Source organism: Amblyraja radiata, chromosome 7, assembly GCF_010909765.2.
Source record: "Amblyraja radiata isolate CabotCenter1 chromosome 7, sAmbRad1.1.pri, whole genome shotgun sequence".
Lineage (NCBI taxonomy): Eukaryota > Metazoa > Chordata > Chondrichthyes > Rajiformes > Rajidae > Amblyraja > Amblyraja radiata.
This window is the reverse complement of record NC_045962.1, coordinates 74,569,725-74,586,999: the sequence shown is the minus strand read 5'-3', so window position 1 is coordinate 74,586,999 and position 17,275 is coordinate 74,569,725. Positions and strand designations below refer to the sequence as shown.

The window sequence follows — 17,275 nt, the reverse complement described above, 5'->3', positions numbered from 1 at the left end:
ATATTAATGACAGAGCCATAAGCAACTATACTGTTAAAGCCACAATTAAACACATTTATAAAATCATAGGGTCAGTACATGCCATGGCATCATTTGTGGCAGATGAGGAGGGCATTAAGTTTTTGACCCCTAACCAATTCTTCACAGAGCAAAACAGAAGTGTGTGAGAATAAACAACAATTTGTGGAAGCAATGTTTGCAAGTTAAATAATAAAACATCTGGAGATGGAACATCGAATAAATCAGAATGTGTGCATGTCCCAGTTACAGAAATCCCAGGCAAAACAAATAATAACTGATTTCTAGTTTAGATTAAGATCATCACATTTGTCTTACCAGAGGAGAAATTAAGAAATAAAAAAGGCTACACTCACAACCACACACAGCTGTCATTGGTAATTAAGATAGAGTTTATCCTATAATAGGAGCTGATTTGCCTGTCCGTTTAAAGGCAAAAATCACATTTAAATAGCAAAATGATACAAATCCTGAATGAGCGTAGGAAACACCAGTGGCAATAACACACACCTCCAAATCTGGCATAAGCTGCTCTACAGAAATATTGATGACACTGAAGTACGTCAGGTATTCACAAAATCCCTTAAAACTTAAACTGAAATAGTCTGAAAGAGTAATTTTGGCTGTCATGCAAAGAAAATAGAGTCAACAGTGAAAGGCATGTGGTCTGGTAGACACCAAATGCTGGAGTAACTCAGCGGGACAGACAGCATCTCTGGAGAGAGGGAATGGGTGACGTTTCGGGTTGAGACACTTCAGACTGCAGAAGGGTCTCGACCCAAAACGTCACCCATTCCTTCTCTCTAGAGATGCTGCCTGTCCCGCTGAGTTACTCCAGCATTTTGTGTCTACCTTCGAATTAAAACAGCATCTGCAGTTATTTCCTACACAAAGTGGTCTGCTTCCCTCTGCTGGTCCCATCATCCTTCCAATGATACTACAGTTATATTCACTGTTATAACTGATTACACAAATGTTAGGCACACCTCGAGACAGCCTTTCTTATTTTGGATACGCAACACCTTGATCATTCCATCAACTTAGCCAACCTTATCCTTTTCACTTTGCAAGCATACATTTCCTTCATTCATACCTACTTCTTCCTGCACATCCTCACATTTGCCACATTCAATATCTCCCAAGCTGCTGCAGGTACATAATCATCCACATCTCACCCACCCATCAGCCTTGGCTCGCAAATTACGCGACCTCGTGGTCGCTTGAGGCGTATGGGCACCGTATGACCACACGGGGCCGGTCCCAATTAGAAGCGCGGAGTTGTGCGGGGCTGGTCCCGACATCGCTCAGGGCTCCGAAATTCTGGCAATGGCCGAAATCTTCGCGCGCCAACGACCTGTCGGCACGCAGGCGCATTGCGGCCGTACGCAGTGTCTTGACGTCGTACCCAGCGTCTCGATGTCGTACCCCACCGTTGCTCGATGACATCACCGCCCGGCATGGTGTTGCATGATGACTTCATCGCCCGACGCCGTGCGACGCCCAAATTCAGTCGGCCCGCCTTCTGCCCAGCTGATTGGTTAGCATGACGCAAATGACGTCACGCGCGAACTCCGCTTCCGTTTGGGCGCGTCAAACGCACGCAAGTGGGACAAGCCCTTTACTTCCACTTTCTTCACAAGCCATCCACCAAGTGTTGCTTATATTGAAGTAGAGGAAAATAGTCTGCAAAGTTTAAGGTTGAAGTTTCGCAAACCATGGAATTACCATATGGCCAATGCAAAATATTCATCCAATATTTCTTCATGAAATGGAGAAGAAATTTTCCAAAAGCTCCTCGTGTGCTACACTTTCCAGTCTCCTACTTGCTCCACACTCCACATTTTTTTTTTAAATTTTAGAGATACAGCATGGAAACAGGCCTTTCGGCCCACCGACTTCACTCCGACCAACGATCACCCGTTTACAATAGTTTTATGTTATCCCACTTTCACATCCACTCCTTACACACCAAGGGCAATTTTGACAGAGGACAAATAACCTACACACCCGCATATCTTTGTGAAGTGGAAGAAACCCAGAGCACCCGGATAAAACACATTTGGTCACAAGGAGAAATGCAAACTCCATACAGACAGCACACAAGGGTCAAGTTCAAATGTATTCGTCACATGCACCATAAGGTGCAGTGAAATGAATTTACCATGCAGCGTTACAATTATAAAAGGACACAATATACAACATAATTTAACACAGACATCCACCACAGTATTCCGCACTGTAGTGGAAGGCAATACAGTTCAGACAGTCCTCCTCCTCCCTTGTTCACCCATGGTCGTGACCCTGACCCTCCGTAGTCGCCGCTACGGGCAGCCCGATGTTCAGGCCCACTGGTCGGGATGGTCGGAATGCCGACGTCGGGACAGGTCGCTCACACCCTGCGGCCCGGAGCTCCCAAATCGGCCACATCCTTACTGGAGACCGTGGCTTCCAGATGTTGTAGGCCCCAGGCCAGAGCTCGGAGCTCCTCTCCGGCGACCCCTGGCGAGGGATCGCCCATTCCACGGTGGAAGGTCCACTCCATGCCTGCCGCCAGGAGCTTCTCAGACCGAGGCTCCAGGATGTTGTAGGCCGCAGGCCAGCGGTCGGAGCGCTTCTCCGGCGACCCCCGGGGTCCAAGATGTTAAAGTCCCCGCTGCGCAGCCGCTGAAGCTCTGGGCCCGACTCTGGGAAAGGCCACACCAAACCAGCTGTAAGGCCGCGAGGAGGGGAGCAAAGAAGTGACTAGGAAGAAAGTTGCCTCTCCGTCGAGGTAGGTGCCTGAAAAACGGTTTCCCCCTATTCCCCCCCACCACCCTCCACACAAGACATACAGAGAAACACGAAAACATACTTTTGGACATACTAAAAAAACAAAAAAAGTCGAAACAACGAACCCGCTGCAGGCGAGGCATCCGACTCGCAGCGCCACCGGAACCAGAACCCGGGACTTTAGCACTGTGAGACAGCGGTTCCACCAGTTGCACCACTGGGCTGCCAATGCCATTCAATCACGAGCTTCCTAAACTGCATTCAGTGTTTGGTAGAAAGTGCTGCATTTGCCATACAATTTGCAGTTTTTGACAAGTGTTTAAAGTGTATGATGTATTAGCAAGTCATTATCTAACAATGTATTTTTACAGTAATGGATTTTAAAGTAGTCATCTGTACACATTAATTGACATTCCACACCCACACCTTTCAGTATTTTGGCACTCGAAAATCTTTTTTTTTTTAAAGCCACATCATGACACTGCCTTGAAATTGTTCTGGGATTCAGTGATAGGGCACTACAGAGGCTCAACTATAGGTAGATTCTACAAGCTTATCTGAAAGCCTTAAGAGGCAATGTGTGAGAATCAAAAGTATCAAAATGTAAGAAATATAAATGAAATAGCCAGATCACCTGAATCATATTAGTATCTTGAGCTTCAGATTTTATTTCAGAACAAATCATTTCATTAAATGGCTCGGAGACGTCCCAGGTCAGGTTGCTGACACCAATTATACCTGATCATTTCTGGACACAGGTTCTGACTGATTTGTGTGAATAAAACATTTTCCAGTATTGACCTAGCTGACTGCACATCTTCGAAAAGCATATTTCCACTAAATACCAATATGGTTTTAAAACCAAGAGTTTCAAATTTGCTGCAATTTTCTCCAAACGGTAGCTGCAAGAAAAATGCCATAAACAGAGATGAATTGTATATTGCCTTATATAATTGCCAGGCAGTTTAAGCACTGAGGAAATTTCCCTGCTGCCAAAGCTACTGAGTGCAATTCCCTTCATAGCAATTCGAAGAAGAGTAAAGAATAGACACCGATTACTATGTAAGGTGTCCTTGAGATTTTGTATGAAAGGCGCCCATTAAATATAAAATTTATTATTATTATTATTACTTGGTGAGAAGGGAAAACTCAATAAGAACTTGTGCAGCCACTTTCTCTACAGAGGTCAGTGGGTACATGTAATGAGGAATTACAAATTTAGGACAGATACATGATAGAATAGGTTTGAAGGAATGTGGGCCAAATGCAGGCAATTAAGACTCAATGGGTCATTGGGCCAAGGGACCAGTTTCTGTACTGTATGACTCTGTAACCGAGGTCTGAACACTGATCCCTGCGGAACTGGTCACAGATTTCCAGGGTCATAGATTTCCAGGGTCTTCTATGGGTAAGCTCATTCTGAATCCAAACTACCAAGTCACCATGTATCCAATGCATCTTAAGTGTTCTGGATCAGCCTGCCATGAGGGGAGTTTGTCAAAAGCCTTACTAAATTCAATATAGACAACATCTACTGCCTTAACTTTGACAATTCCCTTTGTCACAAACAGCAAAGCTAAATATGAAAGAGAAGAAATCCTTTAAGATGTGCAATGGTGCCAAACATGGGTTGTTTTCTGGTGCTGATACGTTTTGTTTTCTGGTGCTGATTCGGCATACATATTTCACTACTGTCATTGTATGCCTTTAGCTTGTCCGGAGGGTGTTAATCAATGAAAAGCTGTTCAGCCTCGCCTGTGAGGGCAGGGACTAAAATATGCTCCATCTGCCATTGTGACCTGCTCCTCTGATGGTTCGCCAAGCTTCCGATATCAATGAACACATACTGGCCGCTAACATGGAGACCCTCTGAAACCAGTAAAGATTTTGGATTAACTTTCAGCCTCATTAGAGGGTGGCAACCCCACCCAATTTAGCTCCCTATATCTGATACAATTTTATTGTCCCTTGTCAAATCTGTTCTAAAGCCAAGACTCATTATACTATCTCATACTATATTGGCTACAACTGTAAATATTATTTCAGTGCAAATGAATCGCTGACTTCTATAAATTTATAATTTCTTGGGGTACATGTTGATTATCCCAAAATTTGATTTTCTTTCTTCACTGCTGTTGCTTATTGATTTAGTGAAAATATCTATTTTATCTGTACATTATCTAAATTTAGCTATGATTACACCCTGGAAACATTTGTATGATTTGTACATACCCTGTTCTGTAGCTTGCTTGAAAATTATGAGATCAAATAACAGATTGCAAGGAAACGGAATTAGTCTACAACAGTCAGGATAACATTACACATTTAATAACAACTGTTAGGCATCTCCTGTCTAAGGAAACCCATCAGAAATCTAGTCCACCCATCTGTGGTACAAATATACGCAACCTTATCCATAATTGATGCCGGACCTGACCCAAGGAGTTCCAATCACGTAATCTATCTTTCTTTCAAGCCACCTGGAGATCTTTTGAATTCCAATGTTGATTCCACGAAGCATCTTGTGCTTGCAGATAAACTTTGCTTTATTTAAATATTCAAACCAATCTCTATTTCACTCATAAATAAAGAAATGCACAAAAACAATGAGATGTTATTTTACGGTGCAAATTAATTCAGCAGGATAAAACAGAACTAGATATTTGAATGCTTATGTAGGAGCAAGTATAGAAAGATCTACCTTGAAACATTTATATTAAAAATGTCGTTATCTTTGAGGAAGTCACATACTTTTTACATTCTATTTTAACATGTTTAACTACAATAAAGAATTTGCAAAGTGATAAAAATTATACAGATTTAAAAACATAATCCAGACAGATTTTAAATTATAAACATACTACAGATTATTAACTTTTAAATTATTCAGACCAAGCTTAGGGCTTTTAAGATACTTTGCAAAACAGAAGTCAAAGTTTGGCTTTTTAAAAAACCCATTGTATAGTATTCAAAATGTGAGGACTGGGTGGCAACCTATGAAATAGAGTATCTTCTCTTAAGGACCTGCCCCACTTAGGCAACTGCCAGGGACTAGTTTTAATGGAATTCACCTATGACACCTGGCCACAACCTACGACAGCACTCACAACAACCTACGACAACAAAAATTGTCGCCACTGCTGCCGAAAAATGTTCAACATGTTGAAAATTTTGCGGCAGTCGTCTGTAGTCGCCCAAACAATCGGCTAAATGGGACAGGCCCTTTACTGTAGTTATTAACATGTGGTTGTAGCAATCTGTTTATTCTGCATGGCCAAAACTATCGCGCATAAAAAGCAAGCTGAAATGTAAAACACAAGAACAATCTTTCACATGAAAGAGTACTTAACCCTCCTTATCCAGGATCAGGAGTTCACATTTGCAACTTGACACACACCTAGAAGTACTAAACCAATGAAGACAGTTTGCACTAGGTGAAGAAATTTAAGAGCATGTTAAAGGGGAAAAGACTCACTGAATACATTCAAGAACTTGAGGTTTATGCAACTGAAAATATGGCCGCCAATTGTTAAGCAATAAAAATCAGGGATGCCCAAGAGGAACAGAATGGAGACATGCTGAAATGCAGGTATTTACAAAAGCTGAAGACGTTTTCAGAGATTGGCCATTAGTGCACTGGGGTGTTTAATTATGAAAGTAATGAAAGAGTAAAAAGAACAATGAAATCACAGGACTTATAGATGTTACACCAGCTGCTGCGGTCTCAACTATCAAAGTCCGAAAGCAAACCCAGCTGATGATCAGAGGACTCTCTCTAACATCTACAGGTGCACAGTAGAGAGCATGCTGACCGGTTGCATCGTGACTTGGTTCGGCAACTTGAGCGCCCTGGAGAGGAAAAGACTACAAAGAATAGTAAACACTGCCCAGTCCATCATCGGCTCTGACCTCCCTTCCATCTAGGGGATCTATCGCAGTCGCTGCCTCAAAAAGACTGGCAGTATCATCAAGGACCCACACCATCCTGGCCACATACTCATCTCAGGTAGAAGGTACAGGAGCCTGAAGACTGCAACGACCAGGTTATGGAATAGCTACTTCCCCACAGCCATCAGGCTATTAAACTTGGCTCGGACAAAACTATGAACATTAATAGCCCATTATCTGTTATTTGCACTTTATCAGTTTATTTATTCATGTGTGTATATTTATATAATGGTATATGGACACACTGATCTGTTTTGTAGTCAATGCCTACTTTGTTCTGTTGTGCTGAAGCAAAGCAAGACTTTCATTGTCCTATCAGGGACACATGACAATAAACTCACTTGAACTTGAAGAGATAGGAGTAGAATTCTGCCATTCGGCCCATCAAATCCACTCCGCCATTCAATCATGGCTGCTTTATCTCCCTCCTAATCCCATTCGCCTGGCTTCTCCCCATAACCTCAGATGCCCATATTAATCAAGATGAAACAGGATATCGCTTCCTTGGTCCAACATCAAAATATAATTCTGAGAAATTATACACAAAAATAAGGGTCCATGTAGTTTTTTTTCGAACATACAAAAATCGTATGCTAATGAAGATGTTGATTAACCCTAGCAATCAATTACTATTTTATTGATTACTTTAATATCCAATGGCAAAGCATCATTGGCTCCCACTACTCTTTTCTAAAGTTCTATAGACGATATCCTTTTCCTTAAAAAAAAATGTAGATCATTTACAATGGATAAGATCAATAGAATCTATTATTTCCTAGAGAGTTTCCTCAAGTCTTTTTAGAGATAAACGCAAGCACCAAGTTTTTGTGCAGCAATCCAAATTACTTTTCCAAAAATTACCACATATGAAGGATAGCACTAGTTAGCTCACAATGAATAGTGCCAATCTCAGAAAGGCAGGTTAAAATATTGATATCAAAATACAACTAGCTCAACATGCTCCAAACATCCCATCCATTTGTTATATTCTGCAGTGATTTCTGCATCAAAGGAAACTTCGTTTATTTGCCAATTTCAAAGTATTATTTTTCCCATGCATCGATTTAATCATAGGCTGTATCCTTCAATTGCTTTTTTTGGACAATGGAAATAGCCTGTCAGGGTTTACATTACCTTATCCTTTAGAATGATAATTTTATCACCTCTTTACATGTGAAATAATGCTCCATTCTATAATTGAGCTTCTTTAATACTTCCACCCACCCTATCATTAGGATTCATTCATACTGTATTTATTCAACAACTGCCGAAAAACTGCCTAGATAATCTTGTTTCTCTTTCTGGGTCTGATGAAGAGTCTCCTGATCTGAAATGTTAACCTCTGCTCTTTCCACAGATGCTGCCTGACCTACTGAATATTCCCAGCATATTATTTTATGTCACATTTGCAGCATTTGCGTTGTTTTCTTAATTTACTTTGACCAAGTCCATAATACTGAATCCAATCAAGTGCCTTCCGCTCTGACCCAAAAATCAAATCCTGCATCTTTTTGATATTTAACACAATGGGGAAAAGAATCAAGGCAATATAACAAGAAAACAGCAAGTTGCTATACTTTGGAATCTGCGGCCTGAATAGATTACAGAAACAGATTAAACTGGCTTTTCTCAGTTGGGTATTGGATAAAATACTTGTATGTAAAATAATTTGATCTGCAGGAAAATAATCAACTGGATAACTCTTTCAAAAGGACCATCACAGACATGATGGGAAGAATGGCCTTCTGTCATTCTTGTATTTTGCTGTGATTTATCACTAATTTTTCACACGCAACAATAACTTAAGCACAAAGAATCAGATTATTACAAAAATCACATTGAAAATAGCAAATTTGAATCATTTCTGTGACATAATAAATCTACTTAAATAAACAATTTACATGCATATTAACAACCCAGATGTAAATGTCTCGTTGTCTTTGCAAATTTTAATTGGAAGAATGTTTGTATACCCTTTTCACATCAACATTGCTAATTATTCCACATCGATGTATTTTGTGCCCATCCAGCAGCATGTTAACTTACTGGGATATTACAAAAATACTGCACATGAATTAGCTTCTGTCACTAGTACCCAATTAAATGGTGCACAACTTTGAATCATGTAAGAGTTTATGATCTCCAAGTATCAAAATCCAACAAAATAAAAATGCACATGTTGAAAGATAACAAAGAAAAAGTAAAAGCTGTCAGGAAACGGTGTTTACTGAAGATAAAGCAAACAGGGATTTGTACATTTGTTTCACGTCTGAAAAAAAAATGTTTAAACTAAAGGGACCTGGCTGGACCATTTAATACTGGAAATATTACTAATGCTTCAGCGTAGGAAAGAAAGCACACAAAACCTAATTTCTCTAGAATAGTTTTTTTCACACACATCAATAAATGAAGCAGATGGCAATTTTACAGGCCGCAGAAAGTCAAATCTGCGCCAGCTGCTGCCATATTAAATGTCAGTTCAATAAGTACATTACATTTGTTGACCCCGACTCTCCCAGAAGATGAGGACACTTGGCTACAAATGATTGCCTGGCAACCAATGTCTCATTTTGTCCTCATCCTGTCGTCTATAAATGGCTCAACTTCACAGAATTTCAGAACAAAAAATCTTCAAATTCATATTTTTATGCAAAATTCTGTTATTCAAAAGAACAAACTTAATAATGTTAAAACACAAATCAGACAACGAATGTAGATTTTGGAATGGGTAAAAAACACAAATCAATCAATTATTTACAAAAGTCCAAGTTATTAGCAAGCACAGAGACATTATAAAACTAAACTGGCAATTTGAAACCTGCACTTAAGGTCAAGCTTTAATACCTCCAACCTTAAAAGTACAAGGCATGAGAAGGATTTTCATCTTTCAATACAAATAAGATGCTGTATTAATGTATGCACAAAAAGCTTTTAAAAGTAAAATACTACACTAAGGAACCTCCAAAATTAACCATTCCTCACTTCTTCAGTATTTGTATTATCCTAATGATTTGAGGAAAAGAGCATAAAATCTGATAATTGAGATAATTTGTATAAACACAATCAATTACAAGGAAATAATCTAAGTAATCTAAGATGGGAACGAGTCACCTACAAAAGGTATATTTCATTTCAACTTCACAGAACAAACACCAAATAAAATGTGATGTGCCACTGCACTGAAGTACAGAAACAACATAAGACAAGAACAAAATTGCTGCATTACATAATACAGCATAATTTTCACCAACAGCCACCAAAAGGGAATTGGCCAAACAATATTGTGATGAACAGTTTGTACCTTCAAATAACTATTGACTCGTTTGGGTAATGTTGAGACCCCGATTTTAATATATTCACATAAAAACTGTACAGATTTTTTTTTAATTTCAACCGTCCATTCAACATAAAGAACACACTTTTGCTGCTGCCAACTGTGAATATTGAACAGCACAGCCTCAGATTTACAGTTAATGTTCAAAATTCTTGTTGTATAAACAATATTTCAGATTCAAATTGTGTTTTTTTTCGATTCATTTGAATTCACAACATAAATTATTTGCAGTAAATCATGCACAGATTTTAAACTTACACATCTCAATTATATTTGTACCTTCTCCAGCAGTCATAGTCACCAGAAGCCTACCATCTAATATGCACACATGCTACGCAGCACAGAGTAGGTTCTGAATTCAAAGGATTCAGTTTCAAGAGAGGGTAATCTTTTCTGACCTCAGAGACGTCACATATAAAGTTAAAGCCTCGAGCTTCAAGGTTAGAGAAATTCCCAGTGAAAGCTTTTTTTCACATTAACCTGGCTCCTGAGATTTCCTTCAAACATCTACTGATGATTTTAAAAAGCTTGGATTGATCCAGAAAACAAATAGCATCTTAGGTCAGTTTCTCCTTGATATTTCTAACTCAAGCTTTTGCTGAACATTATCTGCATTGGAAAGAACCTCTTGACACCCATCAAGGAAGCTTATAAGGATATTCCTCGTTTACTTTTTTAAATTACTTTTTAACCCAATATTTTCTCAATGAGTCTCAAGAAGGGTCTCGACCCGAAACGTCACCCATTCCTTCTCTCCAGAGATGCTGCCTGTCCCGCAATTACTCCAGCATTTTGTGTTTATCTTCAATATTTTCTTAGCCTTCTAAATACATCCAAATGCATTTCCTCATACACAATTACTTTGATTGACAGGCTGGCTTTCAGCACTGCAGCCTGCCATAAGTCTCCACACGCAAACATAGAATCTCTGCCAAAATATTTTGCCAACTAGAGACCTGTTTGAGCACAAAATCAAAACCAACCCTTAACCATGCTCCTATCAAGCACAATCCAATGACCACCATAAATAAAACGTCAAACTAGTGATTATCAAATTCTAACCAGGAGCAGGTTTGTCCAGTAATACTCAGCAAATTATTCCAACCTAGGCAAAGTAAAGAGCTGGTACAGCACAGGTCAGCCCCAATACAACTATCACACTGGTCCTTTCCACTTTATTAATGCCTGACGCAGGAAGATAATAATAATAATAATAATAATAATAATAATGGATGGGATTTATATAGCGCCTTTCTAATACTCAAGGCGCTTTACATCGCATTATTCATTCACTCCTCAGTCACACTCGGTGGTGGTAAGCTACTTCTGTAGCCACAGCTGCCCTGGGACAGACTGACGGAAGCGTGGCTGCCAATCTGCGCCTACCGCCCCTCCGACCACCACCAATCACTCACACACATGCAAAGGTGGGTGAAGTGTCTTGCCCAAGGACACAACAACAGTATGCACTCCAAGCGGGATTCGAACCGGCTACCTTCCGGTTGCCAGCCGAACACTTAGCCCATTGTGCCATCTGTCGTCCCTTTAAATGAAATCAGACAGAGCCTTCAAGGAATAGAAAGCAAGAAGGACAGGCCACAAGCAGGGAAATAGGAGGGCCACGGCAGTGGCATTGTATTCATATATTAAAAACAAGAGTGGGATCATTCAAGGACAAATGAGGGAATTTATACTTGGAGTCAGAGGATATAGATGTGATTCTGAAGAAGAGCTTTGCATCTGTATTTACTAAGAGGATGGACATGGCAGATAGCGAGATAAATGTGGGGTATACTAATATTCTAGGGCATTAGTAAAAAATATATAATTTCCAGTTTTAACAAAAAGTCATCGACTTCAAACATGAACATTATGTCACTCCATGGATATTGCCTGATTGGCTAAATATTGATCATCCTTCAAGAAATGAAAAGATGGCCAGCAAATTCTACATTGTATACACTACACATAACAAACAATTTAAAAACATATAATTTAAATCTAAATTAATAATTTAATTCTAATGCACACGTTAACTTACAAAAAAAATGGTTTGGCATAGCAATAAAAAGCAGTGAAAGCAATACCATAATTTGAAATAAAGTACAATATCAGAGGAAATGCCAGAATGAATTGGAAATGACTAACACAATGTTTCACGTCATTTAAAAAAAATACCGATTACAACCTAAAAAGGCAATAGCCGTCAAAAACAGTTAACATTCCTTCCACCCAGCATCAGTTGCTAAATCGCAAGAGTTCATGTTACTTAACGCTAAAAACAAAACATTCCTGTCGCACCATTTTCAAAATTAAAATTCAGCTTTGCTCTGCCTAATCAATTAAGCACAACTGTATCAAAACCCTTCTCCAGGTTTCAACAAGTCTGAATTTGTCCAAACAAGTATCAGGTCCAGGCACAAGGAAAACAAAATAAACAGCTGCAATCTAAAACCTCAAAGATTTCTTTAACATTCCAAAAAGAGATGAAAAGTACGAGTCCAAATTACTCACCAGTTGCAGAAGGAAGAATCATATTTCCAGATTTCTGAACTTCATCGAATTTTGCAAAAATTACATTCAACCTGTTCAAAGCAAAGTAATAATGTCACAAGAAGCTCATGAAATTAACAAGTGTTAATTTAAAGTAATTAAATTACACTTATGAACAAGGAATATTACTTAAGCACAGAAGCATCAAGAACGATCACTTTGATGAAGCAAAAAGTGCAACTCCATTAAAAAAAAATAAAACGTTGTTTACCCATGATATAAAAATAAACTTGAAACACAAGCAAATTTATTACATTTACCCATCATTTCTACTGAAATATTGTTCATTCTAAATATGAAATCTTAATCATCCGATTTCAAGGAACAGCAATCTTGAGTCATGAAAAATCATTCCACTGTGCATAATCTTCAGAATTTTCTGAATAGGTAGCTAAGTTAATTAACTAATCAGAATGATTGAATTGTAATTACAACTCTTATCAATCAGCCTACGATGCATTTAAAGGTAAGGTTCGTCAGCGATTGATTCAGAAGTGGAGATTTCTATTGTGCCATACTAAACCAAGAATTTCAACTTCGGAACTTTATAAAAAGCTGCAATCATAACTTTACTTCTCTATTATCCCCATTTCCGCAGAGAAACAAGTGGGAATGTGCTTCAGTAGATACGCATTAAATTTTTTTTAAAAACATGAGATGGACTTGAGGAAAACATCAGTTACGCATAGGAATGAACTGCAGATACTGGTTTACACCGAAGAAAATATACAAAATGCTGTAGTAACTCAACAGGACGGGCAGCATGTCTGGAGAGAAGGAATGGGTGACATTTCGGGTTGATTCTTCTTCAGACGTTTGCTCACTGAAGAAGGGTCTCGACACGTAACGTCACCCAGAGATGCTGCATGTCCCACTGAGTTACTCGAGCGCTTTGTGTCTATCAACAGTTATGCAACCACGCAACAGAGAAACAAGCTCTTCAGCTTAACTTATCCATGCTGACCAAGTTGGCATTATGGGCTATACCCAATAGCCTGCATTTGACCCATGTCTCTCTCAACCCTTCTTATCCATATATCTGTTCAAATGTCTTTTTAAAGCCGTAATTGGATCAGCTTCTACTACTTTCTCTGGAAGTTTGTTCCCAAGATCTCTTTTAAATATCTTCTCATCTTAAACACATGCCCATGAGTTTTATAATCTGGAGAAAAGACTTTATTCATGTTCCTCATAGTTTTGTGTACTTCTCAGCCTCCTTCCTACATTAAAAAAAAAAGCCACAGCCTATTCAGCTTCTCACAGGATCTCAGTAACTCAGGCATGGAAGACCAGGTAACATCTTGGTGAATCTTTTCTGCACCTTTCCCAACAATGACATATAGCTGTGTGACCAGAACTGCACACGGTACTCTAATCTCTGTCAGACAAGACTAAATATTCTGGAAAATTAATACAAATCAAAAACATGGATCTTGGGGACCAAGCTGTTATTTGTGATCCAAGACAGAACTTTAAAATTACTTATTTCACATCACTAATATCTGCCTCTCCATGCCAGAGAATTGGACGGCTGTTGGATGCAGTTAACGTAAGGCGAAATGGAAAGAGGCAGTCAACCTTGGACCCTTTAACTAGCGATGTTACAAAACCTACCTTCAGCGGCGCTGCAGATCTGTCACGGGCAGTGTACGCAACTTTGGAGTCTTTGAGGGGGGAGGGGGGGTCAGGATTAAAATGCAGGTTTGTATCGCTTGTCGGAGAGGGATTTCCTCGGGCTGCTGGTCGATGAAGAAAAATCGATCGGGCTTCCGTTCCCGTTTTAAAAAAAAATGTTTTTTTAAATCGCTGGACAATTTGATAGTTGGATTAAAGTAAAAGGCGACTTCTAACGCCCTCAACGCCTACAACGTGACGGATCGCAAAAACAGGACAAAGCAAAGGGTAAATCGTATATCTATCTATATTACTAAAACTCTGTTCTTGACCGGTTTTGGTGATCTGTGCTGCAATTTCCGAGAGAACGCCGCCACCTACGGCCGTCATTTTTGGCCACCTAGCTCAGAGCCCCCCTCCGCCGCATGTGTGCCGAGGATTTTTCCCGTTGATGAAAAATGACAAAGATATTAATGATTTTACAAAATTCCCCATTCTCTCTGCTGCCCCTGCTGGCGGCAGGGGGGAGGGACTATAAAACCAGGAAGTGGTGTGCCTCAATCAATGTCTGCAAGCTGGAGGACGGCAGAGGGTCACGTTTCTCTGAGCTGTGAATAACACTGAACACATGTCTACTCAAATGTAAGTGGCCTTAGTGGTTCTAAAACGCTTGCAGAATGTGTCTATTGGTTCTAAAATGTTTGCAAAAAGTGTTTATTGGTTCTAAAGTGTGTTTGCAAAAAGTGTCTCTTTTGGTTCTACAATGCTTGCAGAATGTGTCTTTTTTGGTTCTAAAATGTTTTTTAGGTTCCCCTCTCCTCTCCCCCCCCTCCTCTCCTCTTTCCCCCCCCCTCTCCTCTCCTCTTCCCCCCCCTCTCCTCTCCTCTTCCCCCCCTCTCCTGTCCTCTTCCCCCCCTCTCCTCTCCTCTCCCCCCCCCTCTCCTCTTCTCCCCCCCTCCTCTCCTCTTCCCCCCCTCCTCTCCTCTCCTCTTCCCCCCCTCTCCTCTCCTCTTCCCCCCCCCTCTCCTCTTCCCCCCTCTCCTCTCCTCTTCCCCCCCTCCCTCTCCGCTTCCCCCCCCCTCTCCTCTCCTCTTTCCCCCCCCTCTCCTCTCCTCTTCCCCCCCCTCTCCTCTCCTCTTCCCCCCCTCCTCTCCTCTTTCCCCCTCTCCTCTCCTCTTCCCCCTCTCCTCTCCTCTTCCTCCCCCCTCTCCTCTCCCCCCCCCCTCCTCCTCTCCTCTTCCCCCCCCTCCTCTCCTCTTCCCCCCCTCTCCTCTCCTCTCCCGCCCCCCTCTCCTCTCCTCTTCCCCCCCCCTCCTCTCCTCTTCCCCCCCTCTCCTCTCCTCTCCCCCCCTCTCCTCTCCTCTTCCCCCCCCTCCTCTCCTCTTCCCCCTCTCCTCGCCTCTTCCCCCCTCTCCTCTCCTCTTCCCCCCCCTCTCCTCTCCCCCCCCCTCCTCCTCTCCTCTTCCCCCCCCTCCTCTCCTCTTCCCCCTCTCCTCTCCCTCTCCCCCTCTCCTCTCCTCTCCCCCCCCTCTCCTCTCCTCTCCCCCCTCTCCTCTCCTCTTCCCCCCCTCTCTCTCCTCTTCCCCTCCCTCCCCTCCCCTCTCCTCCTCTCCCCCCTCTCCCTCTTCCTCCCCCCCCCTCTCCTCTCCCCCCCCCTCTCCTCTCCTCTCCCCCCCCTCCCCTCTCTCTCCCCCCCTCCCCCTCCTCTCCTCTCCCCTCCCTCTCCTCTCCTCTTCCCCCCCCTCTCCTCTCTCTCCCCCCTCTCTCTCCTCCCCCCCCTCCCCTCTCCTCTTCCCCCCCCCTCTCCTCTCCTCCCCCCTCTTCTCCCCTCCCCCCTCCTCTCCTCTCCCCCCCTCCCTCCCCCTCTCTTCCCCCCCCCTCTCCCTCTCCTCTTCCCCCCCTCTCCTCCTCTCCCCCCCCTCTCCCTCCCCCCCCTCTCTCCTCTCCTCCCCTTCCCCCCCTCCTCCTCTTCCCCCCTCTCCCCCTCTCCTCCCTCTCTCTCCCCTCTCCTCTCCTCTCCCCCCCTCATCCTCTCCCCTCTTCCCCCCCTCTCCTCACCCCTCCTCTCCCCCCTCTCCTCTACCTCCCTCCTCTCCTCTCTTTTTCTCCCCTAAACCCCCTCCCCTCCACACAACCCTACCCCTTCCCTCCCTCCCCCTCCCTGCTCCCCATCTCTCCCCCTCCCCTCTCAGCACACCCTCTCTCTCCCCTTTTCTCTCTCTCCCCCCTCCCCCCCTTCTCCCCTCTCTTCTCTCCCTCTCTCCCCTCTTCCGCTCCATCCCCCACCCTCCCTCCCCTAAACCCCCTCCACACGCCCTACCTTCTTCCCTCCACCCTCCCACTCCCTGCTCCCCACCTCACCCCCCTCTCAGCACCCCCTCTCTCTCCCCCTCACTCTCACCCTCTCTCTCTCTCCTCCCCTCCTCCCCCACCTTTCCCCCTTCACCCACCCTCCCTCTTATCCTCCTCTCCACCCCCGATCCCTCTTGCCACTCTCTCTGTGTCTCTGTCTCTGCCCCTTCTCTCTCTGCCCTCACTCTCTACCCCCGCCCCTCTCTAGATGTGACTGTGTTGGGGGCTATGCGTCAGTAGATAGGGTGGTTATGGGGTAAAAGGAGCAAATTAATAATATTAATATAATATCAAGGGGGTAATTAGCGTGAGTGCGGGGGATAGTGTGTGTGACGCTGCATGCCGCCTCCCCCCCCCCCCCCCCCCCCCCCCCCACAACCGCACGTTGGGGGAACAGACCCAACGGGTCTGCACTTGGTCTAGTTTTACATATAATCTTGCTTCGTGGGGTGGCTTTAATCTAATTTTATGTTGCGAAAATGTTATTTGGGCCCCATACGAATCGCCCGTGTCTTTCCTACCGATAAGGGGTTCAAATTCACCGCAAATGCAACATAGAAACATAGAAACATAGAAATTAGGTGCAGGAGTAGGCCATTCGGCCCTTCGAGCCTGCACCGCCATTCAATATGATCATGGCTGATCATCCAACTCAGTATCCCGTACCTGCCTTCTCTCCATACCCTC

At 42.7% G+C, this 17,275-nt stretch overlaps 1 protein-coding gene across 1 annotated transcript in view; it reads right to left on the bottom strand.

The window, feature by feature from the left end:
* The window catches only part of clasp1 (cytoplasmic linker associated protein 1), a 193,340-nt gene that overhangs the window by 116,822 nt on the left and 59,243 nt on the right, over positions 1–17,275 (bottom strand). The window contains 1 exon segment of the mRNA XM_033024813.1: positions 12,584–12,654. Coding sequence (XP_032880704.1) covers positions 12,584–12,654 — 71 coding nt within the window.